Source organism: Barbatula barbatula (genome assembly GCF_947034865.1).
Source record: "Barbatula barbatula genome assembly, chromosome: 13".
NCBI classification, from domain to species: Eukaryota; Metazoa; Chordata; class Actinopteri; order Cypriniformes; family Nemacheilidae; genus Barbatula; species Barbatula barbatula.
The window spans coordinates 17,619,383-17,633,258 of record NC_136776.1 but is presented as its reverse complement, the minus strand read 5'-3'; the positions used below and the strand labels follow the sequence as shown (position 1 = coordinate 17,633,258).

The 13,876-nt window shown below is 39.7% G+C and overlaps 1 protein-coding gene across 2 annotated transcripts in view; it reads right to left on the bottom strand.

Moving 5' to 3' along the window:
* The window catches only part of ssbp4 (single stranded DNA binding protein 4), a 48,363-nt gene that overhangs the window by 5,913 nt on the left and 28,574 nt on the right, over window positions 1-13,876 (bottom strand). For both annotated transcript variants that reach the window (XM_079471260.1, XM_079471259.1), the window contains exons 5-8: window positions 9,230-9,319; window positions 1,603-1,686; window positions 213-272; window positions 61-127 (exon numbers count right to left, since the gene is read on the bottom strand). In XM_079471260.1, the coding sequence (XP_079327386.1) occupies window positions 61-127; window positions 213-272; window positions 1,603-1,686; window positions 9,230-9,319 (301 nt within the window). The remainder of the gene's footprint in view (window positions 1-60; window positions 128-212; window positions 273-1,602; window positions 1,687-9,229; window positions 9,320-13,876) is intronic.

Here is a 13,876-nt window from a genome sequence, read left to right as displayed (position 1 = left end):
CAGATCCAGAATACCCAAAGTGACTATGGCGATTTTATAGAGAGTTTATTGGGCAGGTACCTTGCGGTCTGGTGGGGTCCAAACTGTTTGGCATGAGTGGCTGTGACCCTGGGATTCCACCTGGAGGCTGAGCGGGAGTAAATAAATGCAAACAATAAGCTTCAGGAAGAATAATACATCAATGTATTTAGCTGAGAGGGGGTGGTTTGTACCTGATTTGGCATGCGGAGGGATGGGCGGGGTCCACCTGGGTACCGTGGAGACATGAAAGGCTACAGGGAGAGCAGAAAATATGTCAATTTAAAGTGTACCACACCTTTAAAAAGCATATAAATGCCAGTTGTACACAAATCTGACGTGGTGCTCAGATTTTTTCACGTAAAGACAAAAATCTACTATGCTAACATATACATTTCTTCGATTTAATTGTTTCATCGGTCACATGCGCCCGGCCCGTTTGTATTCGGTTATCTTCTATTGTATGAACACAAAACCAATGCAAGTCAATGGGTTTCTGTTACCAACGTTTTTCTAAATATCTTCTTTTTTGTGTTCCGCACAAGAAATAAAGTCCTACAGGTTTAAAATGACAAGATGGCGTGTAAATAATAACAGATTTCTTTTTTGGGTGAACCGTTATTCCTTTAATGTTAGCTGAAACGTGATCCAAAATTATTATGGGTATTTAGAATTTCCCACATTTAACAACATTGTGCTTATTTATAATCATGAAACGTTATATTACAAATAGAGACACAAATCTAATCTCGTGCAACGTGAACTGAAAATCTGAGAAATGCACATAACGTAAACAACCAGCAGGGGGTGCCGTAACGCAACAGAAAAACACCACATCTTAAAGAACATCTCACACTCACACTTTTACCTACACTAAGATGCTGGCCTTTCTATCATTGTTCAATGTCGAAAATCTGTTTAAATACTTGACAGCAACACAAAATGAAAATGTGCCAACATTTTGTCAAAACAAGTACATAATTTATACACACCAAATGTGAAACCTATAGTTGATATAGATGTAGGTTTGCACAAAAATCCACAAAAACACATCCATCTGCCTTTGCGTACACAGAAGTGTGTTTCTATATTTGTGTTTGTGTTGTGTTTTGCACTGTGTGTGAACATGTTTGTGTGTGTTTATCTGTGTGTGTGTGTTGAATTATTAATAGGATATTGATGGACTATGAGGGACTGAGTGCAGGCCGTAGGGAGGAACCGGGCCTGACTAGATGAACCTCCGCTCCTCACGGGCTGGGCCGCAGTCTGCATTATTTATCTGACAACATGGTCACTGGCTCCTCAAATGTGTGTGTGTTTGCATTTCCAGAGAGAACAGGGTAATGTGCTTTAGCTGGGGAAGAGATAAGAGACAACAAACAAGGAGAGATAATGTTTTCCCAGATAGGCAGGTGATGCAGCTTGGGAAGTGAAAGAAATAAGGAGAATGTGGATGAAGACAAAAAGATGAAATGAGATCGAGGTTGGCAAAAGCACATGGTGTGTAACCTACTAGACATCCTGGGTCTTGGGTTTTTCATGGGTTGAAGAAGAAAGAGCCGGGAAACGGTGTGAGCGTCTTACCTGGCCGTGTGGACCCATCATGGGGTTGTTGGGGTTGTGTGGTGGGGGCTGTGCGTGTGGAGATGGTTGTGATCCAGGTGGACCCTAAAAAACAGAGGAAAAGTACAATGAAAAACTGACTGCAAATAATTAAATCAGGAAATATAGCAAACTTTGATGCAACATCAGATTAGCAGTTTTTCGCAATGAATATAAAAATTGACGGACAGCCAATTTGCCTACTAAATTTTAAGTTACCCTCCTTTCAAAACTTCTTCTAGCCTTTGTTAAAAACAGTCTAACCAAAACATAAACCAGATTAATGGTCACATTTATATATTTATTATAATCTGTATTTCATATTATTCAAAAGTAACGCTCATATTCGGTTTTCTCTTTCATGAGTTTTCACTATTGGCGTTTGAAGGTTGTTCATTTCAAACCTCGCGTCTCATTCCTGCTACAGAAAACTACAGAAACCAAATTGGGCACAAATTGGGGACAGTGGTTCAACCAAAGGAGTAAAACTGGGGTTGTGCTATTTCCAATATAAATCCAAATTATATCAAAGGGGCAATTTTTCTGTTCTGTTCATTCTGTTGGTTGCTGAAGAAACGCTTCATCTTTACAAAACCTCACAGAACCAGAGTTAAATGCTTCGGACGCTTAAAGGGACAGTTCACCCAAAAGAAAAAAATGTCATTTTAAACCTGTATACGACTCTTTCTTCTGTGGAACACAAAAGACATTTTGAGAAATGTCTCGGTGTTATTGTGTACATTCAATGGAAGTCAATGGCGGGGGGGATGTTGTATGGTTACAAACATTTTTCAAAATATCTTCTGTGTTCTGTACTAGAAAGAAAGTCATACAGGTTTGAAATGACAAAAGGATGAGTAAATTATGTATGTACGAGTATCCATGTTCATGCTAGCTTGGTTTGCCCTGGGCAACTTCGACAACATACAAAACACAACACATGGTGGTGACCAGCAGGGTCCTACATTAAAGCTGTGCAGTCCATTTAATTTTACTTTACACCACAAAGCAGAATGAGTTCAGTTCTACCATTCAACCAAAAGTAGAGTAGTTAATCAACCTATTTCCCCCTACAAAGGGCATCTCCTACTGGGCTGGGCAGCAGCTGCAGGCTCTCCCTTCCTATCCCTTAACGGAGCTCCACCACGAGGCCTCCCTCATGTCTCCAATATGGGTACGTGGCATACCCATTCCTACAGGCCATCTCTGTAGAGTGACTAAAGAACAACTTGGGTTGGATTGTGTGTGTACGTGTCTTGGCTGGGGAGAGCGTGTGTGTGTGTGTTAAATGAAGCAATTAATAAAATCATTTTCTACCCAGCTAAGGAGATAACGGGCTTGGCACTGAACTACAAGCACCTCCCACCATGAAAAAGGAACGGCACATGGTATTCCTAGCGGGACGGTGCCATAGAATAGAGGACAGTAGCCACCACGGAGCTCAAGCATCGCGAGGAAGCAAGGTTGCTTCCTGGCCAAAAGGGGGCAGTGTGTAGCTACTGCAGAGTTAGTGGGGACACAAAGCACTAAGCAAAACAAAGCATGGGCCGGCAACACAATGCACATTTCATTGTCTCTGTGTACATTCGCATCCAATTCTATAGCAAAAGATTAAAGCCAAATGTGTCATTGAAGGTGAGCGGTCTTGGAAAGATGAAAATCCTTGCATCCCCCCTCATGTCATTTCGAACCTGTTTGACTCTCTTTCATGTGCTGAACACAAAAGAGATATTTTGAAGAATGTTGGTAACCAAACCACATTGACCCCCATTGACTTCCATTGTATGACCACAGAGACATTCCTGAAAATATCTTATTTTGTGCTCCACATTAAACAGGTCATTACAAACCTGTATGACTTTCTTCTATGTCACCATCAAAACTATCGGTGTAGTTATGTATCTAGACAATTATGTCTATGTCAACGGGACCAAAAACGTGATGGACACTTATATCAATGTCCCAAGAGTCCTGCACCTCGCAGCGACAAGTCTAAACAAGATCCTCGAGTCCTTTTAACCTTGATGGAACCGTGCCTCTCCAGAGTCTCCGGCAAGCCTTCAGACGTGTCTGAATTCTGTTGGCTTCAGGAGGTTTTTGTGGAAAAGGAGCTGACGAAATTCTCCCACCTTCTCCCCTCAAAACAACCCCATCCATTTCAGATGTTTCCAGCTACACTAGAACTCTGTCTTTCTTTTTTTGTGGTCCCTCCCTCTCGCTACTCCATCCTCCCAAGAGTAGCTGGTGCAGTGAAGTTTCGGTGTGAAGATTATTGAACGGGCCCGACCTCTAGTATAAAAAAATGATAAAAAATTTTTGCAGATCCGGGCCAGACGCCAGCGTACAGGCTTTGTGCGTCTCTCGCTAAACTCACTACCCCGCTCTGCGGGAGGCTGGGCCTGCGAGGTACAGATTAGGAGAGTCTGGAGAGAGGGGATGTTCAGGAGGGTTTACCCCTTTTCACCTCCGTTCCACTCTCGCAGGACCGCACCGATCGCACGGCAGATAGCGAGGTCGCGTGTGTTAATTATCACTGTGTGCTTCTGTGTGCGCTGGAGACACAATCAGATGTGTGCATGGTTGCATAGCTTCACTATCAAAACACTTCTTTAGCGTGAATGTTTCGACAGTGATTTGGTGGTATTCGGTACATTATTTACCTTTCCACATTTGAACTGCATTAAATGAACAGTAAAGACTGTTAAAATCATACAGCTGCTTAAGAAATTAAGAGACCATTTCAAAACCGTGTTCTGAATGTAGTGTTTATAGGTATGTGTTTAGATAAAATAATCTTTTTTTTTATTCTGTGAACTACTAACAATATTTATTACCAATTTTAAATAAAAATATTGTTTCTATTTGCATTCATTTGCAGAAAATTGAAACTGGAGAAACAGGCCAAAAATTTGAAAAGATGCTCTGCATCAGACCTCAAATCATCAGAATTCATACTCTCTTACAACAGTAACATTTGAACATGTATTTTGGAAAAGTTTACAAATTATGTTTCATGTGATAATGTGAGAACTGTGGTAAAATCCAGGTTTTCATGTGCCTAGTCATGTTGTCATTCTTTCACATTGCTGTTGGGTGACTATGTCCTCCTGAGGTTTGAATTTGTTGAAATTCAACAGACACTGGACTGGAATGGTCAGAATACATACAGAAATGATGAATAAATTAATATTTCTAATCTTTTTCGCGGCTGTATTTCTGAATATGTAAAAAATAGGGATGTAAATAAGGAGGGACCTGATGGCACCACGTAACATTGACATCAGGGTCATGATTCAATAATGCAGTTTTGAATGGATCAAGAATTGCATTGTGTGTTTTTTTATTGCGATGTTTCACTCATTTCTTTTATCGACCTCGGACCTCAATTGCCAAAAATAAAAACGTCTTCAAATTCATCTAATCTTGGATTATGGTCTACAGAAATGATCAAGTGTTTAATAATGCATGTTACAGCAGTTCTGGATGGCGATCATCCCAAAATTCGTCACATGACAATTTCAGCTAAAACACTACCAAACCCAGGCATGAAAATCAATTTACATACTAAATATTTCAATACTTATCAGTTATTAAATAAGCCATGGCTTACAGTGATTTAATAACAGCTTTCATTAAATAAAACAGCAAATGTAATGATATTACATAAAATATTAATAATAACAATAAAAATATGATTGCTCCGACGAACAATGTAGTTCTTCAGAAACAAACAAGTGTTGCCAAGCGCAGTAATACATATGTAATGCGGTAAGCTATATGCTTTAGAACACGGCACAGCCAAGAATCAAGAATCAGAACTAACCAGAATTACTCGTTTCTTAAATAACTTCTTGCATCCGTGTCTAGTCAATAAGAGCAGAAAACCACGTACAGCTGACGCCGTATCCAGTTCGGACAACGTTTTTAATTATAATGGGTTCTAATGCTTTCCATTGCCGTTGGTCCGGTGTAGACACGGTGTAACAATAAAAGAACAAGACTCTGAATAAGAAATAAACCAGAAGAAAGACATACAATCATAACGGACCGCAACGTTTTCCAACCGCGTTCTCAACTTCTATCAAACCGCTAGATACAAAAGAAACAGCTCCAATTATTAGCCTAACTGCGTCCCGCAGCCGTTTTGAACAAGAGTGAGAGGAGGTGGTAGTTAGTCGATGAGAGGTGTGAAAAAGTGATATACTGGCCACTGGGATATATGCCGAGATATAATTGGTGTCACCAGACCACAGCAACTGAATAATCAGGAAAGCATACATGGAACGGTCTATTTTGCGACTCTTGCTTTATCCTAGCTCTTTCTCGTTCTTTCATTTTGTGTCCTCGCTCTCTCCGTACCTCTCTTCTGCCGTGCCCTGGGCTGCTACCAGGAGGGAATTACTGCAGTGGAGCACAAAGTCCTCCCTCTCTTTCTTAGTTCTCTCTCTCGCTCTTATGCACACAAGCGCTATTTATAGAATGCAATGTCACTCACGCAACAGTCAGATTGCTCCCTGCTCTGAACGCGGCTCATGCAACATTAACGCTCTCCTCCTCGGTTCTATATGCCGAGATGTGTCGCTCTACCTGATGCTCATTTCGATGTCTTCTGCTCTATGGGATGCTGGTGCTACATTTGATACTTTGCCACAATCTTAACTCTATTCTACTGGTTTGAGCATATCTGCGATATCTCTTATCGTCTCTCTTATCTTGTAGATCATCTACTCCATCTGCTGTTCTCTCTGATGAACTACTTGATGATCTACTGAATCTTGTGCTCTATCTGATCTCATCTTTGATGAGGTAGCTGAACGTCTACTAAATATTGTGCTGTATCTTCTCTATGATGATCTACTAGATAATTGTTGAATTAGATCTTCTCTCTGATGATCAACCAATTGATCTTTTCCATTTGCTGTTCTTTCTGATGAACTACTAGATCACCTGCTGAATCTGCAGCTCTCTTATCTGGTCTTTGATGAGGCAGCTGAACATCTACTGAATGTGCTGCTCTACCAGATCTTCTCTGTGATGATCTTCCAAATTATTACCAAATCAGTTGCAATATCTTATCTCTCTGCTGATCGATCTTTTCAATCTGCTACAATATCTCAACTTCTCTCAGAAGTTGATCTAGATCCGTTGTTCTCCACATGGGAGCTGTGGCTGACTTCCAAGTGGGCATCTGGATGACCAATAAATTAAAGGGGTTATTGAATGCTGTTTTGTGCATTCTGACTTCCTTACGTGCTGGCTTCTCAAGCTTAACATGGTAAACTTGTCAATAAACGAATTGGACGTATTACGTAGTATTTTTGTGCTCGATAAACTCCCCGAAGGTCAGACGAAAGAAATCGGCCGCCAGCGCGTCAAACGACGAGCGATAGGAAGAATTAACCGAACAGCTGTATCTATAATTTATAAATGTGACTAAATACTCTTCAAAGACACGAAGTATGCAATACTACTCTATAGGTACTCAAGTTTAATATGAGATCGGCAGAAACTGCACATTCAACCGGACCTTTAAATTTAGACAAAATGAGCATTGAAATACATTTTAAAACAACTAAATTGTATTTCTTACTATTTGTCGATTTTTATATTGAATATGAACTTTTCCAGTTAATATGAAGCTCTAAAATACTTTATTGAATAGAAATGTTGAGTTTTGTGAACGGTAGGGAGGCCTTTGAATATTGTTGAATAAAGTCGCGGGCCTCTTCGGAATCTGCTGCTCTTAATGATTTAGAGATCTGCTTTAGTTGTATACATACAAATTTTACATTTAGTCATTTAGCAGACGCTTCTATCCAAAGTGACTTACAAAGAGTTCAGGGAGCAATAAGCCATTTGTCATACAGGAGCAATAATGCACTTTTGTATTGTATCAGCATCCATGAGTGGATAAATCTGACAAGTCACCCTTGCGTTTCCGTGTGGACAGCCAGTCCGTATATTTTCTGAAACGGTGATGTCATCACCCCAGCGCACAAGGTTTATGCAAATGATAGATTTTCTTCCAGAGCAACCCAGAAAGGTGTCTACATACTGTACCTATATCAACATTGTTTAGCTAATAGCAGTAAGTAAATGATCACGACAAAGATAGTACCATACAGTATTTTAACTGTGAGCAGCATGCTTCTAAAGAAGTTAACTAGAAGAAATTATTTATGATTTACAGGCTATACTATATAATTGTATTAATTTTAACATTAAAAATTAACATTTATCTGCCGATACCGATATGGCCGATAAATGATCCATTATTCAAGATCATCTACTCTATCTGCTGTTCTGTTTAAACTTTATGCCGATCTTCTAAATAACTGCATCTATCCCTTGCTTTATCTGTCCCTTGTACTATTTGATGCTCTATATCTGCAACTCTACACCAGAACTCGAATATAATCTGATCTGATACGTTATCTGCTGGTCTATCTGATACGGTTGTTCATCTATCTGATGTCTGTTGTTCTATCTGATCTGATACCTCATCTGTTTTAGGCAAAATATTACATTATACATGTAATTAATTAACAGGGATTAATCATAACAAAATAGAATAAAGAATTATAAAGAGCTGAATATATACAGTGCCCTCCACTACTATTGGCACCCTTGGTAAATATGATACGCAAAATACAAAAGGGCTTTAAGGAAATCTTTAAACAATAAAAATCAGGGCACCGCTCAAAACGGGAAATGGACGGGAGATGTTAAAAATCCTCAGACGTCAAAAGAAAAGTCTCAAGTTTTGAATACAAGGGTGTCAATAATTGTGACCAAGGTGTATTATAGAAGAAGAATTTTTTTCACAATGTGATATTCCCCCCACTTCAAATTGTTTTACTCTAATGAAATGATGGAATATTGTAGATTTTTTAAATAACAGATGAAAAGGAGAAACAATGCAGATTTATTTTAACAGCCTTCTTTGCTCATATTTACCAAGGGTGCCAATAATAGTGGAGGCCACTGTAATTATACACATATAATTATGCAAGAGCTGTGAACATTCTTAAGTTTAAAGCTTGATCTACATCTTTCCTTTTTAAAGTGCTAGTTTGCTAGTTGTGCAGCAAGTATCCTAAACAAGTTGGAAAGTAACACAGCACTGAGTGTTATAAAATACTCAATAAAGACGACTACGGCAGAGGAACTCCCACAGGCACCTTGACTTTGGGAACAGTGCCCTCAAGCATTCTCCCAAATCCCAGCCACAAATTTAAAACTCACAGATATGTTGTTAGATATGTGTTGTCAAAGAGCTACAACCAAGCAAGCATGTTGTTACCCAGTGTTGGCCTTAGGGATTAAACCATCAAGGCATCCGACTGATCTCAGATCAGGGGCCGCGGCTTTCCGTATGCGTCAGTGAGAGTTGCTACTGTACCGACGACTCATGTAAACACGTAGCATGGAAATGGATGGAAATACGGAGAGGGAGTGATTGTGGGACAGAAACATCTGGACGGGGATTAGAACAAACTAAAGGGGGTTACAGAAAGAGGGGAGGGTGAGGCAAAGTTAACGGTGGAGGTTTAATGCGTGGGGTTGAAGGAAGAGGTTTAACAGGAAGGGGAGCGAGAGCAGATCTTACTTGAAAGAATCCGGGAGGCATGGGTCCACCTGGCATGCCGTCGTTGGGCGGCATGTTGCCCATGACAGGACTGGGAGCTGCTGCTGCACTCTGAAACACAGAAAGAGGCAAAATCTGATTTAGAAAAGAATTAAACAAGAATTAATTTTTTTTTTACCATTTTTACTTCTCTTTGATACATTGAATGTTACATTGTTTCAAATATGTAACTATTGTACATGTTAAACCGTAGACTCCATTAAAGCAACAACCTGCAACTTTTTTAGGTTAAAAACAAGCAAATTAGATACTTACAAGTACATACTTTATATTAGCAATAATAATAAAAAATGATATTATAGTATATATATTATTTAACTATAATTATTATTATTATTTATATTATGCATTTATTTAAATTCAACCCAAGTAACCTGTAATTTGACGGTTTTAACAAAGATGGCGATATAGCCAAGTTACAGCTTGCTTCAAATAAATTCCAACTCTTAGTAATTCATAATATTTACAATAAAAAAAACTTCCAAAGTATTCAAACTGAAAATCATTTAAAACCATTTCAGTATACTGTATAAAAAACCACATATAATATATAAATTATATGTATATATAAGAAAATCTATATACACAATGACATCATAGAGGCCCAGTTTTTTCAATGCCCCTGTACTCGCCTACATCACTGACCCTTAAAACAAACAACTGATGTTCAACAAACCACAAGATTTGGCGAAACACCAGGGTTAAAAAAGAAAACACGGATGAACATGTAGAACGTCTTGTCGTGTGAGCAGTTGTTTAGGTTGAAGGCTACAGGCCCTCATCACCCCAGACAAAGCCAACCTCAGCCGTGTCTTTCCCATGCCGGTAAACAGGGGGAGACAGGGGGGATTACACATGACCTGACACCCCTCCTCCATCCTGTAATCAGATCCCCCCTCTATCCGTCCCTCCCGCACTGGGTGGAGGAGGGCAAACCGCCCCGGTGCAGCTGACCTTAACAGCCCAGACACTCAGCGTTGACCCCAAGAGATCAAAGATCACTGCTACATACACACTAACCTACGCAAATTCCTTGTTTTTAGTGCTCATGCTCACAAACACAAGCTGTAACAAACAGAACTAAAGGCACACATATAGAGTAAAGATAACATTTAGCCATAAATGACGAAGACAGGAAGTGCTGGCTCTTAAAGGGACAGTTCACCCAAAAATGAAATGTATTTTATCATTTACTTCCCATCGCGTCATTTCAAACCTGTATGACTTTTTTCTGCACAACACAAAATATGAGATTTCGAAGAATGTGGGTAACCAAACAATATCGGCCCCCATTGACTTCCATTGTAAAGACACAGACACAGTTCTCAAAATATCTCCTTTTGTGATCCACAGAAGAAAAGTGAAATACAGGTTTTGAACGACACGAGGGTTAAGAAATGATGACAGAATTTTGATACGAAAGCCTCCTACTTTCTCCACAGAGGATTAGTGTTAGTATCCTACATGACAATATTTTTCTTCCATCAACTATTGCCTTAACACACTTCTAAAAATGTGTCAATCACACAAAACCCAACCAATTTCCATATCATCCATGCACAAGGACGCACTTTCTCATAAATGTGAATAAAATAGAGCCAGAGGCTGGCGCGGGGTAGATAACAGGTGAGGTATGGCCAGCCACGGTGTTTGCATGCGGTGGAGGGATTGCCGAGCGTGTTTGGTTAAGGCGAGGGAGGGGCTGAGTGACAGATCGGACCGGTGAGATTTTGTTTACACAGCAGCTGGTGTAGGTTTAACCAGCACAATGGCTCCCACTCTATTGTCACAGCACGCGCACGAGTGGATATATGGATGAGGATTTTCATTAACACGTACACACGGACGGATAAACTATAAGAAAATAACAGGGCACAATAACCGGCGTCTAATCAGCGGGAAGGATGAGCAACAGGAGTCGTTCTCAGCTCTTACACACACACACACACACACACAGACAGAGCAACTTCACTGCACTCAGGTAGAGAGGCAGAGGGCCCAATCGGCTTGTTGCCATGACAACTCAGACCTTGGCTCTCCCGCTCTCTGGTGCCCATTAAAACCCTCAGGCCGTCAATCACTTGCCTGGCCAGGGAGCGAAAGAGAGAGAGCAGAATTAAGATAGAGTTTAAAGGAGCCCGTGGCTTTTGATAGGCTTGGCTGTTTGCTACCGCTATCGCTCACTCGACCACTAAAGCAGACGCACGCATCCCAGATCGTGTTAAAGGAACAGTTAGCTCAGAAATCTTAATTTGCTCAATTTTTACGCGAGGGCTACTAAATACTGAAGAGAAACTTAAAATGTCTAAGTATATATATAATGTTTGTTAAATCAATTTAAATGATGTCAAAGGGCAATCTCATGCAAATGTCAACCTTACCATGAACAATTTGGTAACACTTCAGTATAGGGGGCAATTCTCAATATGAACTAGTTGTTGTAAGCATGTCTATTATTGGCATATTGGCTGTTTATTAGTACTTAAAGCACATATTCTGCAAGTGCATAGTCTACATCCCTAATCCTACCCAATACCTAAACCTAACAGCTACCTTACTAACTATTAATAAGCAACAAATTAAGAGTTTATTGGGGGAAAAGTCGTAGTTAATGGTTTGCATAAACTCCGATGTCAATATTTGAAGATTTACATTCCCCTAAAAGAGGTCTGTTTAAAAGTTTTTAAATCTTTATTCTTTAAAGCATTTATTTGTCTTTATACACAACGGTTTGTAATAGTCCGGGAAGTGCCGCTTTTAGAAATGTCTATATAATAGTCCTTATAAATGCATTCAGGACATTTTTATGTGATTTCATTTTCTATGAAAAGGCATCTCTTCTTAATTTGCAGGGTATTGTGCATATTGTTTGTGCATTTTAATTCACAGAAATTCTCCATTAATGTTTTTCACAAATGTGTGTCCTCTGTATTCACATCCATAATCCTGGAATTGCACTAAAATACTGTATATAAGCAAGTAAACATACATGTTTTACTGTTGCAGTATATAAATCTAACAATGTTATCCCAAACCACAGCAATACACACATTTCCAATGAAGCGATCATTTCAATATATCGTGTGGGGCTGTCAACCGTTTAATTGCGATGAATTGCATCCAGAATTAAAGTTTGTGTTTACATAATATATTTCCGTGTACTGTGGCTATTCATTTTGAATTTATAAACACATACACATACATGCATATATTTAACAAAAATATACAAATCTCCCAAACAATTTCTTTAATCCCCATCATGCCACCTTGTTTATTTTTCCTTCCTCCCTTAATTCCCAAGGATCAATTAAACATGAACTAATCTCTTCGAAAGGTTTAACCCCTCACTCATCTGATAACTTCAAACGCATGTCTAACATCCACACACGCGGTCCAAACCATCTGAAGTAATTAGCCACTGCTGTTTTAATTATCTGCATCAATCGCTGAGCTCGGCTGGGCAGCGGACAGGAGAGGAAAGGCTTAATCTGGCCATCGATCTGGTGCAGGGTTCCAGGATGAGGAATGGATCCGGCCTTATCTGTTCTTGGATGAACAGGGTAACCCAGATCCCCTGCCGAGTAAAACATCCACACGTATGCACGTAACAAGTAGTGGCTGGCATCTCCGCCGAGTTGAATGAGCAATACGGACGCAATGAAATGAGAAACCTGCATTGGCTTTTACAAAGACATTTCTCAAAATATCTTCTATCTTTTCTTTTCTACAAAAGAAAGTGTTATCTACAGGTTTTGAATGACATGAGGGTAAATACAATTTCTTATTCACGTTAAAAAAAAAACGACATTCAACAACAACAAAAAATTGTGTTCCAAAAAATGCGTTTAAGTAGAATTGTAATCTACATTTGAGGAGAAAACGACTAGGCAACATCTCAAACTTTTTTTACTCTCTTGGCTGCGTTTGCTTTACTTCAAGCAAACATTCAAGACCGTTTAAGTTCCCCCCATTAACTGCCTTTCACCACACTCTCCGCTCATATCCCACCCGTTCTCCTATTGCAATCCTCATTTCCCAACATCCCACACTTCCAATAACTCTGTCAGTAAAGTTGACTCCATAAAGATTAGCCAGTGAGCGCAAGCGGCCATAATCAGCAGTGCTGGCCGACAGATGTGCCTTTTAATCAATGGAGCGATGGAACGGCATCTACACCGTGTAACATTGGTAAGCCGCTGTGGAGAGGGTCGCTCCCTCTCTCTCCCCGTTTGCCTCCCATGGTGCCAACAGCTGTTGTATCAATCAGGTGAATTAATTACCGGTAAATAAATCTTCTGAGGAAACCCCTCATGTAAACCCCACCCCGCATATACACACGCGAAAACACGGTATTCCCAGAACCCCCAGCTTTTTCAATCTCAGTGGCCTACAATTATGCTTGCTCAGGGGTCTTATCAAAGTCATGTTCAGGGACAGGTGTGTTTGCGCTTGTTTGAGTGAAAACACAAAATTGTCAAATTACATGCACAAAAATCTCACCTAGAGCTGAACAATTAAAAATATTAAAATATTACAAAGTCGCATATGGTAATGGTTTCAGAAGCTTTGTGAAGTTGAAGTGATGTTTTCTATATGCAACATGTTTGT